This window comes from Malania oleifera, chromosome 6 (genome assembly GCF_029873635.1).
Source record: "Malania oleifera isolate guangnan ecotype guangnan chromosome 6, ASM2987363v1, whole genome shotgun sequence".
Classification (NCBI taxonomy): domain Eukaryota; kingdom Viridiplantae; phylum Streptophyta; class Magnoliopsida; order Santalales; family Ximeniaceae; genus Malania; species Malania oleifera.
Window position 1 is genome coordinate 22,993,073 of NC_080422.1, and position 21,344 is coordinate 23,014,416.

At 38.8% G+C, this 21,344-nt stretch overlaps 1 protein-coding gene across 1 annotated transcript in view; it reads left to right on the forward strand.

Moving 5' to 3' along the window:
• The window catches only part of LOC131157705 (uncharacterized), a 66,105-nt gene that overhangs the window by 28,282 nt on the left and 16,479 nt on the right, over positions 1-21,344 (forward strand). Inside the window, 2 exon segments of the mRNA XM_058112040.1 lie at positions 9,506-9,745; positions 12,712-12,921. Of these exon segments, the coding sequence (XP_057968023.1) occupies positions 9,506-9,745; positions 12,712-12,921 (450 nt within the window).

Here is a 21,344-nt window from a genome sequence, read left to right on the forward strand (position 1 = left end):
TAGATTAAACTTTATAGTAGGAGTAATTTTTGAGAGAAGATTAAACTTTGTAGTCAAGAAATTAATAGTGCTAGTAGAGTATGGCACATTGGATCTATTATGCAAGTTGAAGGCGAAATTGAAGAAGATGTAATATATAAGGTTAAAAAGGTTGGGTAAAATGAAGAAGTGTTGTGGGCATGCTATGTGATCATGGAATATTTTTAAAATTAAAAGGAAAGTTTTATAGACCGGCTATAAGACTTGCTATGCTATATGGATCAGAATGTTAGGAAACTAAGGGGTTTTCTAGTGTTATTGCTACTAAGGGGCCGTTTGCTGTCATTGTTATTTTATGTTTTCTGTACTTGTTTCTGCATAGTAAAGAAACAAATTATGAAAATGTGTTTGTTTATGTTGTTAATTTTTTGTTTTTGTTATCAATTTTCAACTGTTTGAAAAAAAACTGAAAACCAGATTTTATGGTTTTTAGTTGTTCTGGCAACCTATTGCGAAAATTTTAATATCCATAATTATTTTTTTGGATTAAATCATTCATTTTATACACTTTAAAATAAAAATAAAAATATAGTAGTCATAGAAAAATAAATATAATTAAAATAAAATATACGCAAATTGTAAAAAATAATAATAAAGCCAATTAAAAAGTACTTTTACTATTTTTCAGCTGTCATGTCCAACAAAATTTTTTATTGTAAGGTAAAATTTGGAATTATAACAATTAAGTAAAATAATTGCAATAATTTTATTTTTATCATAGCATTTTTTAATTTGCATTATTCAACAATATTCCTGGTAAGTTAGGCACAACTCTTGTAAAAGATAAGAGAGGGGCAGCTCAAATGGTTTGGGCATTTGTAGAGTAGGCCAAATAATGCACCATTGAGAAGCTGTGAGCTAGTTATTGTGAGGGTTTAATAGAAGGGGTAGGTAAACCTAAAATAACTTGGAATGAGATAGTGAAGATTTAATAGCCCTGAAAATATTAGAGGAAATTGTCCAAAATTGTGTAAATTGGTGGAAACATATTCATATAGCCACCGCCACCTAGTGGGACTTACGGTTTTGTTGTTTTTGTAGATACTTTTTATTTTTTTTTTTGCTTTGTGTTTTTCGATTGGTTGGAGAGTGTCTTGTTTTTGTGTGTTGTATCTTTATCTTCTCTCTCAATAAATTTCTTTGTTCATCAGAATTGAAAAAAAATGTAAAATGTATGTTAATAACTGCTAGAGTCTTGGGCATACAAGTCTAATGTGCTGGATTTGTGCCATGTGTCCTTGGCAGAGAAAAATATGGGCATGATAATTTTGCAAAATTTAATTTTCAGGATGACTTGTTCTGCAAATTTTACATGAAATAACTAAATTTCATCTAGAGCATGTGTTGTACTTGTATATGTACACATGTTCACACACACAGAGGTATGTGTGAGTATACTGCTTTTGAGATGCATGGGCCTAATTATAATGGGGTGCAGCTTCTCAAAAGCAATGTGGTGCTTGTATGTGCTTGCCTGCACTCTAGGATTTCTGACCAGACCCTGTGCACGCGGTTCCTATCTTGTATTTTATAATCTTTCCTAAATCAAACTCTACCCAAGCCCTTCATAGAAGTCAAACCCAATTTTTTTCCCTCCCTCTAAAAAAAGTGAATTAAAATATGGAAGTAGAGGTGCTAAGTAGCCAACCCCATTTTTTCTACCTGTTTTGTACACAGCTGACCTTTTATGACTTAAGACCCATGGTTGGTCGTACCCCAGGAGTGAGTAGTGATTGAAATATATACATATTTATATGCATGCTCAGAGCAGATTTACGTGGCACCTGCTGATGATTCATCTCTAATGTGGTTGAATGAAAAGTATCCTCTTTGAAAGCCAAGGGCTGAATTTGTGCTCTTTGACAGTGAGGAAGTCCTCAGTGAAGGTGTATTTGGTACTTATTAAGACAGTACTCCAATAAATCTTTTGTTAATTGAGTTTCAGGGGTAGTATGGTTATTTCTGTGTCTCTGGAAATGGATCATAGTTGTGACTCTTGGGTCTGACGTGGGTCAAGTTTTAAATTAGAGTCTTAATAGTTGTAGTTTAATGGGTTTCTAGAATTCTCTAGAAGTATTTTGTTGAAACTTAATCCTTGACAAGTATAATTCGTCCCTTACATGTCCTTAGACCTCAAGCTTTTTTTTTTGTGTCTTTTTCTAGCTTTATTAGAGTTGATGCAATGAAGATTTGAGTTTTGAAATTAGAGTCCAAGTTGCTCTCTCTCTCTCTCTCTCTTCCCGTTCAAGCTGCATTGTTCACAGTTCCTGTGCTTCTGTGTCCTTGCTACCACAATCACTACTCCATTTCAGTGTTACCTAGAACATTCCATGTTCTGGTTTGTGGAACAGAAATAGGATCGTGGTATGGCACATGCTATAATATGTGGAATATTAGGGGTATACATAAATAGATATATTGGTGAAAAAAGTGTAATGACATTTGTACATTTTGAGAGGATGTTGAGGTGTTTTCAAATGTAAAAGAGATTTTATGTTGAGAATAGATTAATACTGATAGAAATAGAATCATGATTCCTATTTTTAACTAACAGAAATTTATGTGAAAACTATTGAAATAAAAACTTTGGATCATTAGATTTAGTGTTCTTGAACGAGGATGTTCCATGTTTTGGAATTTTTGTACCAATATGTGGTTCACTAGGGTGTGAGCATTTTCTGGTTACTGTGCTCCATTTTACCCAAAGCCCTAAAATCCGAGAACTTTTCCATCCCCTTTACTAACATAAAACACCATTTCTTGCAACCTGTCTTTTTGCTAAAATGCCTAATATTCTTGCTGCTAGTAGATTCCTGCAACCTGTCTTCTTGCTGCCACCCATTATTTTGCTTTTATTGCCACCCAAATCAAGCTTTATTTCATTCTTGATCCCATCTCATCTCTCTTCTAAACTTGTTAATTATTAAAATCCTTATTTATGCTTGATTAACCATCCACAAACCTACATAGACATATTATCCAGCATCACATGCCCTACTGGCTCACTAGTTGTACTTGTACTATGAGGTTTGCTGTTTATTTATTTGTTAATTGCCTAAATTACCCTTACTTTTTTATTTTTTATTTTTATTTTTATTTTTAAATAGGGTTCCACAGCCCACTGTGTAAGCCTCAATTAATTTATTGATATTGTTCATGTGTTTGCTTTTTTTGGCGCATAGATAAGATAATGCATAATGTGTAACATGTGGCTTTTCTTTTTTCCTTTTTGTTAGAGCATATTAAGTTTATGTGTACTTGTGCAAGTGGTATGAATAAAAAAATTCTGAATTTGGCATTGTATGTAACACATTTGCATGCATAGAAATGTACATGGGCCATTATTGACTTCACCATTGATGCTACCTGATAATTTTTCATGAATCATTTCATTTACTGTATGGTGGACCAAGCTACTCCAAAATTCAATATTGGAGGCCTAAGGAAATTTTCACAAAATAGAAGTGTTTATGGAGACTAGTCATGTTGTGATGATCTTAGCAGCTGTCAGATCCTTTAGTTAAACTATATTTGCTGATTGTTAAAACCTTTTTGTTTAAATTATATCCAAGTACCTTTTGTACTAGTAATTTCCTTTAAAGTTCCAAATGTGGGAAAATGATTACACATGAAGTTTTTTTTGATAAGTAATAAGTTTATTGATAACAAAAATGAACACCAAATACACAAGGAGTGTACATGGGGTAAACAAATCAAAAACAGAAATTACAAGAATCTAGTAAATCAAAAACAGAAGAAAATGGTTGGTTTCACAAAGCAGCCAACCAATCCATCAAAGAAAATGGTTGGTTTCACATAGCTTCAGGTCTGAAATGGATCTTTCCTTATCTTCAAAACACCTACTATTTCTCTCCCTCCAAAGACACCACAATAAACAATGAGGAACTATCAGCCAAATAAACCCATTTCCATAAAGACCAAATCTGCCTTGCCAACATGCTAGAAGTCCCACTACAGATTGCGGCATAACCCAGCTCACTCCAAACAAACCCAAAACCATAACCCACAAGTCCATTGCAACCTGACAATGAATAAAAAGATGATCAACCGTCTCATTATTACACTTGCACATGTAGCAACAATCCAATATCCAAACCTTTCTTTTTCGTAAATTGTCAATCGTTAAGCATTTCCCCAAAGCAGCAGTCCAAATGAAAAAAACTACTCTATATGGAGTTTTCTGTTTCCAAATACTTTTCCAAGGCCACAATCTTTGGAGCCCATTAAAATACCATAATAACCTCTATCAGATTTCCAGCACATCTTATCCTCAGCGAACCCCTTCACCGATGCACCATATATGGTATCCATAAAACCAGTCAAGGCCGCTAATTCCTGAAGATGCAGACCGCTAAAGAAACTTATATCCCAAAACAAGACTCCATTATCAAACTTCATAAGCTCAGCCACGCTAGCTTCTTTATCTCGGCAAAATCTATACAAATCAGGATAGCTGACTGCAAGAGACGTCTCACCACACCAATGGTCTTGCCAAAATTTCACCTTAGACCCATTTCCAATATCATATAGAATGTGGCAACTGGCAAAAAAGAAGGCCATCCCCGACTAATATTTTTCTACAAGCCAACACCATGTGGAGCATTGACAGGCCTAGTACACCAACCACCCCACTAGTACACCAACCACCCCATTCACTGCCGTATTTCACCTCTATCACTTGCCTCCAAAGAGCAGCCTTCTCCATCCCAAGTCTCCATAACCACTTCCCAAGCAAAGCTTCATTAAACTGTCTTACCTTCCTTATCCCCAAACCACCCGAATAAATGGGAGAGCATACAGTATCCCATTTAACCAAATTGAATTTTGGTTCATCACCAATGCCTCCCCATAAAAAATTCCTTTGAAGTTTCTCAAGACGGTTAGCCACAGCAGGAGGAATAGGAAATAAAGATAGAAAGTAAGTGGGTAAATTAGATAGAGTGCTTTTAATTAACGCGACTCTACCTCCCTTAGATAAGTACAAACGTTTCCACCCTGCTAACCTTTGTTCCATCTTCTCCATATTTGGGTTCCATATTGTCTTATCCTTGAATTTGGCTCCCAAAGGAAGACTCAAATATTTCATAGGAAGATTACCTTGTTTACAGCCAAGGAGGTGTAAGAATAAGTCAAAATTGAACACCGTACCAGCAGGAACCAACTCTGACTTGCCCAAATTTATCTTTAAACCAGAGACCGCCTCAAACCACATAAGTACCACACGGAGAAACAAAATCTGATCCAGATCAGCGTCACCAAAAATTGAAGTATCGTCCACAAAGAGAAGATGAGACACCACCAAAGCTCTTCCCTCTATACGCCCCTCTCCAAAGCTTGACATGTGACCATCATGGACAGCTTTATCCAACATTCTCCCCAGGGCTTCCATAACCAAGACAAACAACAAAGGAGACAATGGGTCACCTTGTCTCAACCCCCTAGAGCTCTCAAAAAACCCACAAGGAGTGCCATTTATCAGAATGGAGAAACGAACTGTAGATATACAAAAGAAAATCCATCGCCTCCATTTGGCAGAGAACCCACCCCGTTCTAGTAACTGCATAAGAAAACCCCAATTTACATGATCAAAGGCCTTCTCAACATCTAATTTGCAAAGTCGTCCTGGCACCTTAGTTTTCAATCTACTATCAAGGCATTCATTAGCAATGAGTACAGGGTCTAGAATCTGCCTGTTCCTCACAAAAGCATTCTGTGAAGTTGAAATTATATCTTCCATAACCGTGCGAAGTCTGGTGGCTAAGACCTTAGCAATGATCTTATAAACCCCCCCAACAAGACTTATAGGGCCAAAATCCTTTACTTCAATTGCTTCATTTTTTTTAGGAATGAGAGTGATGAAAGTAGCATTCAGGCTTTTCTCAAACTGGCCTTTAGCAAAAAAATGATGGAACACAGCCATAAGATCAGGTTTGAGAATCCCCTAGCAAGCTTGGAAGAAAGCCATTGTAAATCCATCTGGTCCAAACGATTTATCACCATTAAAATTTTGTATGACAAAAAATTTCCGCCTCCTCAAATGGTCTATCTAGCCAATCTGCATTATCACCGGATATTCTTGGAAATACTAAGACTTGTGGGAATGATTGACTAACTTGTTGCTCGGAGTAAAAATTCATGAAAAATTGAGTGATGTAATCAGCAATCATACCTTGATCGGAAGACAATGCATCATCAACCACAAGGCTCTCAATACCATTATTTCGTCTATTAGAATTTGCCATTCTATGGAAAAGTTTGGTATTTGCATCCCCCTCCTACAAATGTAGCACCCTAGACTTTTGCCTCCAACTAATCTCTTCTAAAAAGAGTGAGCTTTTCAATATTGGTGCGGAGAGTAGCCTGTTCTAACTTTTCCTCGGCTGTTAAAGGATGAGTTTCCTCTCTAACATCCAAGTCATTCAATTTGTTCCAAAGTTGCTGTATCTTAACAGTGACATTCCCAAATTCCGCCTCATTCCACTTTTTTAAATCCAACTTCAATGTTGCCAATTTCTTAGCTTGTATGAAACTAGGATTTCCTTGGAACGAATAGGATGCCCACCACTCCTTCACTTTATCAGCAAAGTTCTCCACCCTCAACCACATATTTTCAAAGCGAAAAGGAGTTCTACCTCTCCGATGACTTCCCTCTTCCAACAGAATTGGGTAGTGATCAAAAAGTATTTTGGACAGCCTTCTCTGTGAAAATTGATTGAAGTGATCCGCCAAGAACGGAGAGAAAAGAAACCGATATATTCTAGACGCGGAGGAAGAATTGGACCAGGTGTAAAGGCCTCCTTCCATAGATATATCCATCAGCCCATGAAAAGAGATAAAATCCGAAAATTCATGCATAGCCCGAGTATAACTTACAGCCCCTAGTCTTTCTGATGGGAAGTGGATTATATTAAAATCACCTCCTAGGCAACATGGCGAATCCCACCAACTAATCAGCCCTGTCAGCTCCTACATTTTCCTACGCCTCTTGTTCAAATTTGGCCAATAAACACCTGTGAAAGCCCACTCAAATTGATCACCGACATTTTTAAATTTGCATGAAATAGAAAAAAATACCCCACAACTTCCTCCACCTTTTCCACTACCCTTTGATCCCACATCAGGACAATACCTCCAGAAGCACCTTTTGAACCCAAGTACAACCAGTCTGCATAAGGACAACTTCATATACTTAGGACAATTCCTCTAGTAATTCATTCAAGTTTAGACTCTTGCAAACATATAATATCAGGTTTCCATGCACGTAACAAATTACGAATCTGGAGCCTCTTCTCAACCTCATTCAATCCTCTGACATTCCAAGAAAGTATCTTTAGATTCATTTAGAAACAGAGAGAGCCCGCTCCCTTTTAATTCTACTGCACCTAGATGAAGTAGAACCATAATTAATTGAACTGAATAAACCTTTCAGTTCTCTTAAACCTTTCGCACCAGTTTTCTTCAAGTCACGTGCATTTTTTCCAAAGTAGCCCTACGGTGTAATTCAGCCTCAACAGCCAACAAAAAAGTGGTTACTTGATTTTCCTAATTTTGTAAGGACATGCCCAGAAATTGTCAAACCCTTTAAATCTTCTTTGGAACCACTCGGAATAAGGTACTTCCCTTAGTGGACTCTCCACATCCACAACGCCCATGAGATGGGCGTGGGATTAGGTATGGGATTTTCCTTGAAAGGAGCTTTGGGCTTAAACTTTTATTGTTTTCCTTGATCTTCTCTGTACAGCCCACTTCTTGAGCTTGAGTAACTTTGGACCATATTACCTCCCTTTCTCCATCCGGACCACTATGCAATTTGAGGCTTATATTCAGAGATACATAAGAGTTTGTGTTACCACTAACGTTCTCAGTAATTTCGACCGAAACATTGGCCTTTGATTTTGCTTGTTCCTTCCCAGTACCCAAATCACATATATCGTGGCTATGATTTCTCAATTTTGAATTTTGAGAATATGGCATTACTTGCTTTCCATTCTTGCTACCACCATCATCTCTCCGACCCCCGTCCACCGCTGCCAACAGAAAAGTTTTGGAATTCTCCCCTGTGGGTTTAAGTGCAGATTGGGATGTCTTTTTGCTGGTTAATGTCTCAGGAGCAATGGCTTTCCGAAGATGAAATCCAAACCCTCTCCACCCACTGCCCAGTTTTCCTTCTGGCACCACTAGAAATCCTTTCCGACGGCCATGTATAAGTTTCGAGATCATTAAAAAACAACCATCTGCATTGGATCCCAACTGCAAAATAAATACTTTCTCACCATCTCTGAATGTTTGTGCAAAACTACTAGGAATTACATTGGACATTAGCTCCTCCACAATAGCCTCTCTTTGCCCATGCAAACTGATCGGAGAGAGTATCGATTTCGCTCAAAGCGTAACATGAAATAAGAACCACCCTCCTCCACTGAGAATTCAAAAGTCTTGGATTCTACGAAAAAGAAAATAGAACCTCCCATTCTTGAGCATATATCAACCACTCTAAGTTAATCATCAAACTTTCTCAAAAAACTGCAGGAACCTTCGGGATTATCGTCCTCCATGAACATGGCGACCCTTTGCTTAAACAATTAAAATATGAAACAAAAACCTGAGAGACGAATAAAGAACTACATCGGATAGGGACTTCGAAAGAGAGAGAGCAAATGCTGAGAGAGAGAGAGAGACCAGATGCTGAGAGAGAGAGAGAGAGAGAGAGAGAGAGAGAGAGCAGATGATAGCTACACATGAAGTTAGTTATGATGATGCTGAAAATGAAAAAAAATATCATTAAGTGTCAAAATTATGTGCATTATTATTTAAAGGTCAGCATTGCATCTGCATGAGGACTTTTTTCTTGAGGTATTTTAAATTCAATAATAATTATATTTTATGATAGGCGAACCACTGCCATTGCCACCAACAAACCTTTAGTCTTTTTTTCTCATCATAATATCTTCAGAAAGCTGAATTGGGGCCAAATCCTTATTTGTTATCATGGAGAGTTGGTCCACGTTATTCTATGTCTATCCCTTCCCCTCCTATAGCCAACTTAAACTAAATCACTCTTCTCACTTGAGCATTATTTTGTAATGCTGCAAGTGCGCAAAGCATCTTAGTTGCGCTTTCCCTTCTTATTTTCTTAAAGTGTTAACTAACGATAGATGTATTCATTCCTTACTTTTATCTTAGATCTATTCCCCTCATCCATTTTACCATTCTCATTTCTGCTGCATTACTTTTGGATATGTTCTTTCTTAGTTGCCCCACATTTTGATCCATATAAATAGCAGGGACTACGACTAGTATAAAACTTTTAATTTTATGGTCTTATGTCTTTTTCAATACGTGTTACATTGTCACAGTGATTCTTGTAATATTTGATTTCCTTACTTGTCCTTACGTGTTTGCTCATTTTTTGAGTCATCTGATGATTTTTAAAAAAAATTTTCAGGTCAGCTTAAAGCGGCATCGGTGGTATCGGAAGAAGCTGAAGAATAGAGACCCTATAATTGTATCTATTGGATGGAGGCGTTACCAAACTACACCTGTTTATGTTGTTGAGGACAGGAATGGACGGCATCGCATGGTTAAGTACACTCCTGATCACGAGCACTGCCTTGCCATGATTTGGGGCCCTCTTGCACCACCAAAGGCTGGAATAGTTGCTTTCCAGAATTTATCAAACAATCAGGTTTGAAAATTTGCTCCTTTTCTTTTGGGCTGGGGCCAGGGGTGGGGTGAGTGAGAATTCTTACCTTTGTGTGAAGTGAATTGGTTGAAAATTTTTTTGGATCAACAAAGAGAAATTCATTTGATGGTGCACCAAGGGAGTGCTGCACAATTACAGACAAATGGAGACTGTCAGAACAAGGAAAACAGATAGAAAACGCAAGGCATTGCCTATATGGGAGTCCTGTGCAATTTCAAACAAAAGGAGCCTGTCAGAACAAGGAAAACAGAAAGAAAACGCAAGGCATCACCTATTAGATGGTACCAAATTCAGAAAAATGATGTATTGTGTAATTATCCAAAGCATACGACCCATTAAGCCAGTCAGCAGGGGAGTAAGCCTTCTATCTTTAATAGTTACAAGCGATGTAGCTGTTCCTTCAAGGGCTCCACTGCACAACCCTAAAAATGGTGAGAGGGATTAAGGTTAAGGGTTTATCTCATCTACATCTGTTTGGATGCCTTTTGAAGCGCATATTGATTCCTCCAGTCTCATCTTAGCACTGATACATTGGCCGGGGCAGTAGCCAAATTCTAGAGATTTCTAGTCCAGATGCAGTGTAACAGGATATGATCCGCAGATTCAAAATCTTCTTCTTTACAAAAAGCATCTATTCACCTTGATTTTCCCTCTTCTCTGTAAATTTCCAGCGATAACAGTTGTTCAAGAGAGCAGAGAGCTGCTTTCTAGAGAAAGATGCAACATTAGTTGGGCTGGAGTTTTCCAGATAGCCTTGTGCAGGAAATTAAACCTGCCAGCATCAATTTTGGACCGTCCAACAGGTTATAGAAGGAGGTGACTTTTTTACTGCCAATTTTTCTCGCCCTTTATAGTTTTTCATTCAAATCCCTATTTTGGCCATCAACATCCTCCTGCACTGCTGTCCAATGAGAATGGTCCATACTGCCCCTATCCTTGTGCCTTATCACAAGCTATTCCATCATCTCTACTCCGTTCCCCCACAGCTCCAAACTTAACCTGAACTTCCTCCCCACAAACTGCCTGAGATTTGGGTTTTACCTGCCAATAAAAGCCGAAGGGTGGTGGTTAGCCAATTTCTCACCAAGCCCACATTTCTCACTTAAGTAAGCAAAAGCAGCATCTGAGTTCCCAGATTGACCCAAGCCCTTCCTGTATTTTACTGAAACACGCTTTGCCCATAATCGTAGATCTATTTTTCTCGCTTGTGAAGATGTAGCTGACTCCTACTCTGACTGCAGAGCAACCCATTTAGGAAGATTAAATTTGTGCTTTGTTTTGGAAGCTTAAGGAGCCACCTAGATCTTTCAATCGTCTGCACATTTTGATTCAGGGCCTTATTATTTTTATATTATGGATGGGTGGTATAACATTAAAAAAAGGTTTTAAGGAATGAACATAATCACTGTAAGTAGAACCTGTTGAAGATAAGGTAAGGGAGGGGCAGCTGAGATGGTTTGGACATTTGTAACGTAGGCCAAATTGTGTGTATTAAGGAGTGAGCTAGTTAATGATAGTGGCTGTAAAAGTGGTAGGGATAGACCTAAAATAACCTGGAATGGGATAGTAAGGGTGTAAGAGCCCTTAAATTTTCAGAGGAAATTGCCCATGATTTTGTAAGATGGCAGAAGAGGATTCGTGTAATTGGCCCCACCCACTGGGGACTTAAGACTTGGTTTGTTGTTGTTTATGTATTTCAGGCCTGTATGTTCTGGGCTAACTGAAGCCCGCCCATTGTTTGATACCAACATCTTCTTGAGAACTCAAAAATTTCCCAAATGCAATATAATTTTGATAATGGCTGGTCCAACCCATTCCAAACCCACACCATTCCCCTTGGGCTCCCCCCCCTCCAAAATTTTCACTAGACCAGGCCAATTCTCCTTTATCATCTCCATGCAGCCATACTCCATATAACCCTTAGCCCCCACCACACACAAAAACCTGAGGATTAACGACCAATGATGTATGACCAGGGGTCATAAACAGCCTCCCCCCCCTGACAACACAAAAGATCACAGATCTGGTTTCTTCTTTTTGACACCTTCGCTGTATGATTCCGCTCTGAACTCCATTGCTGATCACACCTTCTTTATAATCATTTGTGAACATATGAAAGTCCTTCCTCAATGCACAACTGTACAAACCCTTGCTGTGCTTCTCCTTTCCATCCCAACCCTAACTTCAAAAAGTTCCTTATCTTCATTGACTTATTCGCTAGGCAATACCTGACTCTACCAATCCATATGCTATGATTACCTCTTCCCAATCATCCAAATAGAAATAACAGCCCCTCCATTAACCAATTCACCAACGACAAAGAGAACCCCACAACCAGGGTTATGCTTGAGCACAGCTATAACTCTCACTCTCCCATTCTGTTCAGTCTCAAATTAAAGGTTTTCCCTTTGATCTGGACTGATCTTCTGCAATCCCCTTCCTTCATGTCCTGCAGCTGCCATAGCAACAGGCTGAAGCACCAACCAGCATGGGGGAAAAGGGGAAGAGGCTTTGCAAGTCATGTGAGCTTGCACAAGTGAGCCATATTATAATGTTGTTGTTGTTGTGAGGATAATTTTTTTTTATTTTACTGACTTATATATACTTTCATTTATGTATTTGGGCTCATGGGTCACTCATTGTCCTTAGCACATTTAACTTGTTAATGCATTTTTTTTATTTTTTTGTTTTACACATCTACATGTAACATACAACTGGTTTTTAGACACTCGAATTTCACAATTTGATTCACAATTCTTGAATCTTAATTTAGAAAATAAAATTTTCGATTCACGTTTCAAATTTCGATTTGACTGCTATAGTTGGTTTGTTTATGTTGGCACTTGCCCACCTTTCCCAGTTTATTTTATTTAATTTTACTCAAATTACTCTGTTCATGCTTTGTGCATGGCTGTTTTGTGCATTTTCTAAGCAGCATTCATTTGCAGGCAAATTTTAGGATTACAGCAACTGCAGTTGTACAAGAGTTCAATCATGAAGTTCGAATAGTGAAGAAACTCAAGCTGGTTGGATATCCGTGCAAAATCTTCAAGAAGACGGCACTTATCAAGGGCATGTTCACTTCAGATCTTGAAATAGCTAGGTTTGAAGGTGCTGCTGTTCGCACTGTCAGTGGTATTCGGGGGCAGGTGAAAAAGGTATGCCTGTTAAACATTGGAATTGCCCTCTTGCATTTCATATTCCATCTCTGGCTCTATTTTGTTGCAGTTTCTACTGTTTAAGATTTTATTCTCCATTAATGGATTTTTTTGTACTTCAAAAAGAGTGGTCAATATATTACGTTATACATTTTTAGAGGGTTGCAAGTGAGGATCTGAGATGTGCTCTGGTGAGCTTAGGATTTAGTTATTCAGATCTGAAGTAGCTCGAGCTCTGGTTGAGCTTGAGTGAGGAAGGAACAATTGTCTTCAAGCTTTGCTCATTTTTCAGGTCCAAAGCTAGGATTTGAGTTGAGTTTTTGCTCAGCAGCTCAAGCTTGTTTGGCTGAGGAGGAAGCTGCACTCCAGTTTGGGGCATTTGATGGCTCATTTTATATAGATGAACCAGGCTTGTTTTATGTAAACAAGCCAAGCTCAAAAGCTCAGGTTGTTTGGTAAGCAGCTGTGCTTAGACAAGCTCTGCTCATTTGATGTAAAAATGAGCTCGGTTAAGATGAGCATCTTGAGCTTTGGCTGGAACTTGACTTCTTTAACCTGGCACCGAATCAGTTAAACCATCCCCATTCAGAATCACTCAGTAAAACATTTTAAAAGATCAAATTTCGAATTGATGAATGCATTCCTCAATGCTGTGGCATATCCTAGCACAGCCAGGGTATGTCCCAACTTCAAATGCATCCTTAATTAAATTGTTTCACAATAATAAACATAACAGTGAATTAAAAATGCATGTGCTTCCCAATTCATACTTCTGGATCCAAACTTCTCATCATTCATTTTTTTCTTTGCTGAGCTCTTTTTATCAACTTAAACATGTAAGAATGATGTTTTATGTATTTTGCAAATTGAACTCTATGAACGTATGCTGATCCAAAACTGCACGACATAATAAAAATTTAAAATAAACATATGTATTTGTCTAATTTATCTAAGGGCACTTGTTAGGGAACATTCAAGTAAAGAAGAAGCTTGCATCTGCATATTACATAAAAGCGACTCATTTTTCCTTGTGCATTCTGCTTTCCTCTAAAACACACACATTGCTAATTACTATTTAATGCGGTCCATACTTCCATTCATAACTGCCAATTCTAGAATGATGTTTGATTTCCATTTTGTGTCACATATTGTGCCCTTTTGTATCTGCTATGATAACATACACAATCACTTTGCAATTACAATAAAAAGGCTAAAGAATAATGTATAAGAACATAAATTATATGACAGTAATGAAGAAAATTAATATACAACAACTTTTCATTCAGAATATGAGCCAAAGAGTCATGTAGCCTTACATGCATAAAAAATTTTGAGATAGTTCTACTTCCTCACTAAACATGTACCAAAAAGTCTCTGACCATGGACAATTGTGTATACTCATGTAAGCTATCAACAACATATGCACGACTTCTATATAGACTAATAATAAGAGTGCATAATCCTTGTAAATCTATACTGCAAAATAATATAACAGTAAAAAAGAAGAAAAAGGCAGCGTCATCTCCAATTGCTGTCAATCATTGAAATCATCATCTCCAAGATTTATGTCAGATATCAGAGTAGGAATAGAAAAAAAATACTTTTCTGGTTGTTTGTTTAATCTCTAGTGATGGCCATACTCATTCCAAAGATTTTCCACAAAAGGAAACTTATCTATTTTTGCATTTATATTGCATCATGTAAGAATATGAGGAGTACATCCTTCAATGGGAGGATGTAGGTCAATTTTCACTCTTACTGTTGGGGTTAAAGTTGGGATTATAGTGAAACCTACAATGAAGATCAAGATATGAGTTACAACTAACATTCTGTAGATTACATCTTACATCCTTCAATGGGAGGATGTTTCTTTTTGCCAGCTTTCCATCACCTTCTATAACTCTTAACATTTTCACTGGAAGTGCATTCTTCAAACAAAAAATGTGATTGATTTCCAAAACTTGGAATTACATAAGATAATATTTTCTGCTCATGAGCTTGTCAAAATTTCCATTTCCAACGTCATCAAAATAGAAACTATGATCAATTTCCATCTTGCAAAAAAATTTAGTTTTTTGTAAATCATCTAAAATTTAATGAAATTGCAATTTTTCAATAATATTTGTGGACAATTTGACTATTGAACAATAGTTTACAGTCTGCACATGCCGCACAACTTAACATGGAGAAAAAAAAAAAAACAGTGAATACTACCCATCATAGGGAACAACAGCACAACATAGATTTTTCTTTTTTCAACAAACAGATGATAAACACAGGCAACAGGAATAGAACTGAGGACCTCTCGATAATTTGGCTCTGATATTACTCGTAGACCCAGCCATTAGCTCGAGAAGGATTTGTTAGGGTCATTGCCATGTGCAAGGATGGGAGAGTCACCGTCTTCATCAAGAGAAAATCCTTTGACATCATGATTGAAGGGGAAATCTCCTTCAGCTCACAGAGAACTGTGAAGGTAGAAAAACCTTATCTTTTTAGAAGGGTGAATAGAGTGGCCCTCTTGGCACTCGAAGATTTTTAGGCTTGCTGCAAGGAGAAGAGTGCTCACCCCTGGAGGAGTCACATCAGATCGAAAGAGAAATCCCTCCTTCTTGAGTTGCATGTGAACAGATTTGGCAAGTTTCTTGCCCCAACTGAGACGAATGATTGCGGATGGAGGGTCATCGTCTTCCCTGAAGGGCTTGATTTGAAAGGATGGAGCAAAACTTCTGCAGCTATCTTGGGGTTTGGTAGCAGAATCTCGTCGTCCTTCTCCTCCTGCTCCAGGTGTTGGTAGGAGATATCAAAGTCTTCACTCAAACTTCCTCCTCCCCGCACTCATCCAATACCTTTGCAGGCTTCCTCTCACACCCGTCCTTACTGTGGTGGCTGTCTAAACCTCACAATCTCCAAGTGGCAGCCACTGGAGTCTGCGAGTAGAGGCACGTGCTCCTTTGCAAGTGCGATTTGTGACAGGGCTCTTGTCAGCCTGCAGATTTCAAATTTTGAACCTCCTGGGTCCCTTCCTTGGCCCAAGCTGTTCACCAGATTCAGCAATACTGGGCCTCTTCTCGCTGTATGCCCTCTTAGGCACTTAACCACAGCCCTGTTTTCTTTTTTGGACTTCCTTCTATCTTGAGTCTTCCTTCCTCGGTCTCATCTCAACCCTGAAGCTTTCCTCAACCCTTTTCTTCTTGCACCCACCCAACTAAAGGTGTGGCCTGTCTGTTTCACTTTGGCCCTCTGTTTGTGCCTATTGCTTTGGCAGATGATCTCCCCTACAGAGAAGGCATCAAAGTCTGGGGCTTTGACTGACAGTGGCAATCATACCTTTCAAGGAAGTGGTATTTCAGAAGACCATCTTCCACCTCTCCCTCTGAACGATTTTAACAAAATGAACTTTGGCAGCCCCAGCGTCTCAGATTCGGTTCTCAGCTAAATGCATTTTGTGAGTAAGGAAATTGATATTTCTTTTGAAGGATTCGAAGATAAAGCTGTGTCTCTTCAAGGAAATTGAAAAAGAAAGCAGAGAGGATGGTAAAACCAATGAGAAAAAAGCAACAAGGCAGCAGCTGTAAGAAAGGCATAAGCAGGGAGCTGAAGAGGTTGGAATTTTCTGTGAAGTATGACAAAGTGGAAAGAGTTTTAGATATTGAAGTTGCTTGTAGCAGTGGGTCTGTCACTAACTTATGTTGAGGAAAATAGTCACTTGGAATGTGAGGAAATTAAATGACAAAAGTGCAGTTATAAGGTCATTTCTCAATGACTGGAGAGGGGACGCTATTTGTTTTTTAGAAATCCAAATGGAATCCCTGAACAGCTGTTGGTGAATATTTTATGTGGTTTAAAAAACTTTAGATGGGTTGTATTAAAATCTGCTGGTTCAGCATGTGGAATGACTTGGTCATGGAATTATTAGACCATTCCATCAATACTTTCTCAGTGTCTGTCCTGTTCAAGATTTTGGATGGCAATTTTCTTGGATTTTCACTAGGGTCTATATTCTTGGAAAATGTCCAAGGCATCTCTTTTGGAATGAGCTCGTGGATATTAGAGAATAATGGGAGGCCTCCTCGGTTATCACGGGAGTTTCAATTTGGTTTTGTATCCTCATGAAAGGAGTGGGAGATCCTCTGACTCTTCTAGCATGCGGTATTTTCATAACTTTGTGAATGATTTCGTCCTCATTGATCTTTCCATTGTTGGAGGCTTGTTCACATGGTTTAACTCTATAGTGTTCCTCTCATTCAAGAATTGATAGATTCCTTGTTTCATTTGATATAGAACAACATTTTCCCAAGGCTACACAATCCTTACCCATTGGCCCATTTCTGATCACTTTCCCATATTACTTGGAAGCGGAAGGATTAAGGTGTGGTCCAACCCCTTTCCATTTTGAGAACATGTGGCTTAATTATGAGGGTTTTGGCTATTTGATCAAGAATTGGTGGCATTCCATGCTGATTGAAGGGAAGGCTAGCTATGTGATTGCCTTTAAATTAAAACTTTTTAAAGAAAATATGAAGTGGTGGAACAAAAATGTCTTTGGTAATATGTCGACCTAAAGATGAATGAGATCTTGAATGACATAAAGGAGTTGGATGACCAAAAGATTAGAGGGAGCTTGAATTTTGAGATTAGATCCAAAAGATTTCCCTTTAGAGAAGTCCTTACTAAGGGCATCACTGTGGAGGAAGTATCTTGGAGGGAAAAATCTAGGTCCCAATGGTTAAAGGCCACCAAGTTGCTAACACGCATTGAAGATACAACTTGATGACAATTGAAGTAGAGGGTGAGCTCCTGGTGGAGGAGGGGGCTATTAAAAGGGATGTTTGCAATTTTTACAGAAATTTGTATACTTCGAGCAAGAACCTTGGAGGCCAATTGTAAATGGTATTTCCTTAAAAAAATTGGGCTTCTCCATGGCTCAATAGCTCGAGAGAGGCTTCGAGGAGGAGATTGTTTCACTCTCAAAAGTTGCAATGGGGACAAAGCCCCAGGTCTTGATGGTTTCAACATGGCTTTCTTTCGAAGGAATTGGGTCTCTATCAAGCAAGGTGTTGTTGGAGTATTTAAGGACTTCCGCAGTTTTGCCATATTTGTGACTGGCATCAACTCAATCTTTGTCTCATTGATCTCAAAAAGCGCATTAAATATTTTCATCCCAATAGCCTTGTTGGTAGCTTGTATAAACTCCTATCTAAGGTTTTTGCAGCCAGGCTCAACTTAGCAATACTATTAGGAGTTGGGAAGCACCAACATGCATTTGTTGTAAGTAGACAAATCATGGATGTAACCCTGCAAATGAGGTTGTAGACACCTATTTGACAGGAGGAAATAGTGGTGTAGTCTACAAATTGGATATGGAAAAGACTTTTGATCACATGAACAGGAAATTTTTTCTTTATATCCTTGAAAGGATGGGCTTCAGGGAAAATTGGTGCTGTTGGATCAAACAGTGCATTTCCACACCCTCATTTTCAGTTCTCATTAATGGCTGCCCGACAAAGTTCGACAAAGGGACCCCCTCTTTCCCCTTTTGTTTATCTTGGTTATGGAAGTATTGGGCCATATGATAGTCAAAGGCAATGAGGGTGGCTTGCTTAAGGGGCTTGGCATCAGAAGGAACAATGAAATCTTAGTAGTCGCCCACCTATCATTTGCAGATTTTATTATTTTTATTTTTGCAAGGACGATCTTGTTCAATTTCTTAACCTCAAATGCATACTTCTTGGTTTCGAAGCAGTTACATGTGATGTCAAGTTATCTTCAAAGGGTAAATCAACTAGATATTAAAGACTCTGATGAGGTAATGGAGCAAGCTGTGAGCGCATCATCACTTCAAAAATCTTTGGGGACATTCATTTGATACAATAGGGTACAAGTTTTCTGAGTTAGAGAATAGGCTACAACGCCATTTTCACGGAGGATGATAATCCTGAAGGTTCTTGTAGTTTTTGAGAAAGTTTGAAGATTAACTTAAAGTGGTTGATATATGCTCAAGAAATTGAGGTTCTATTTTCTTTTCGTAGAATCCAAGACTTTTGAATTCTCAGTTGAGGAGGGTGGTTCTTATTTCATGTTAAGCATTTTTGAGCGAAATCGATACTCTCTTTGATCAGTTTGCATGGGCAAAGAGAGTGCAAAACGTTTGCTAGCTATTGTGGAGGAGCTAATGTCCAATGTAATTCTTGGTAGTTTTGCACGAACATTCAGAGATGGTGAGAGTATTTATTTTGTAGTAGGGATCCAATGCACATGGTTATTTTTTAATGATCTCGGAACTTATACATGGCCGTCGGAAAGGATTTCTGGTGGTGCCAGAAGGAAAACTGGGTAGTGGGTGGAGAGGGTTTCAATTTCATCTCCGGAAAGCCATTGCTCCTAAGGCGTTAGCCAGCAAAAAGACATCCCAATCTGCACTTAAACCCACAGGGGAGAATTCCTAAACTTTTCTGTTGGCAGCGGTGGACGGGGGTCGGAGAGATGATGGTGGTAGCAAGAATGGAAAGCAAGTAATGCCATATTCTCAAAATTCAAAATTGAGAAATCATAGCCATGATATATGTGATTTGAGTACTGGGAAGGATCAAGCAAAATCAAAGGCTAATGTTTCTGTGGAAATTATTGAGAACGTTAGTGGTAACACAAACTCTTATGTATCTCTGAATATAAGCCTCAGATTGCATAGTGGGCCGGATGGAGAATGGGAGGTCATATGGTCCAAAGTTACTCAAGCTCAAGAAGTGGGGTGTACAGAGAAAATCAGGGAAAACAATAAAAGTTTTTAGCCCAAAGCTCCTTTCAAGCCAAATCCCATACCTAATCCCACGCCCATCTCATTCTAGCGGTCCAAACCAACACAAGCCCTTCAAAACAATAAGACCCAGAATCCAGAATCGTCATCTTCAGCCTTGGGGAGTTCAGTGAGAAGTGGCAATGTTGTGGTTCTCGATTCGAAGCAATCTGAAGTTGATCACCGAAGCGCATCGATGCTAGCCTAGTCGATGAAATCTTCCGATGACACTGGGATTGACAGTATCGGCACCGATGAGACTGATAATGAGCTCTTAGGCTCCGACGAGATCGATACGGAGCACTTAGGCTATGATGAGGCCGATAAAGAGTGCCTTGGCACCGATGAGTCAGCAAACACATCTAATGGTGAGGAAAACTTGCAGCGAGACATCCAATTGATTCTTCAAGAACATTCTGGCAATATTTTCAGGAAGTGGGGAAATTCTGAGCAGTGGGTGCTTGAGCTGCGAGATGGAAGAAGAGTTGCGGTTCCAATTCAGATTTCTTTGCCACCTGGTGAAGTCACAGAGGGTTTGGAAGAGCAAAACCAATTGTCCTTGGTTCTGTTGAAGCCTGCAGATATTTTGGTGGTGTTACCAGCTTAGTTTGATGGGAATGATGTACTTGTGGAGGATTGGGCCTTGGACAACTATATAGAGGTTGCTGAGCTACTTACGAGAGGGGTTTGTCACCTTTAGCAGTGGAACCACTAGCCTATTCTTTACCCTTGACTATGGAAGGACAGGAAGTTGTGGATTTAAAGAGTCCAGTGAGGGAAGTACCTTATTCGGAGTGGTTCCAAAGAAGATTTAAAGGGTTTGACAAGTTTCTGGGCACATCCTTACAAGGTTTGGAAAATCAAGTAACCACTTTTTTGCTGGCTGTTGAGGCTGAATTACACTGTAGGGCTATTTTGGAAAAAAAATGCACGTGACTTGAAGAGAACTAGTGCGAAAGGTTTAAGAGAACTGAAAGGTTTATTCAGTTCAATTAATTATGGTTCTACTTCATCTTGGCGCAGTGGTATTAATAGGGAGCAGACTCTCTCTGTTTCTAAATGAATCTGAAGATAGGATTGAATGAGGTTGAGAAGAGGCGTCATATTCCTTATTTGTTGCGTACATGGAAACTTGATATTGTATGTTTGCAAGAGACTAAACTTGAATGGATTACTAGATGAATTGTCTGAAGTATATGGAGTTGTCCATATGTAGACTGGTTGTACTTTGGTTCAGAAGGTGCTTCTGGAGGTATTCTGCTGATGTGGGATCGAAGGGTGGTGGAAAAGGTGGGGGAAGCAGTAGGGTATTTGTCTCTTTCCTGCAAATTTAAAAATGTCGGTGTTCAATTTGAGTGGGGTTTCATAGGTGTTTATAGGCCAAATTTGAACAAGAGGTGTAGGAAAATGTGGGAGGAGCTGACAGGGCTGATTAGTTGATGGGATTCGCCATGGTGCCTAGGAGGTGATTTTTATATAATTCGCTTCCCATCAGAAAGACTAGGGGCTGTAAGTTATACTCGGGCTATGCATGAATTTTCGGGTTTTTTCTCTTTTCATGGGCTGATGGATATATCTATGGAAGGAGGCCTTTACACTTGGTCCAATTCTTCCTCCGCTTCTAGAA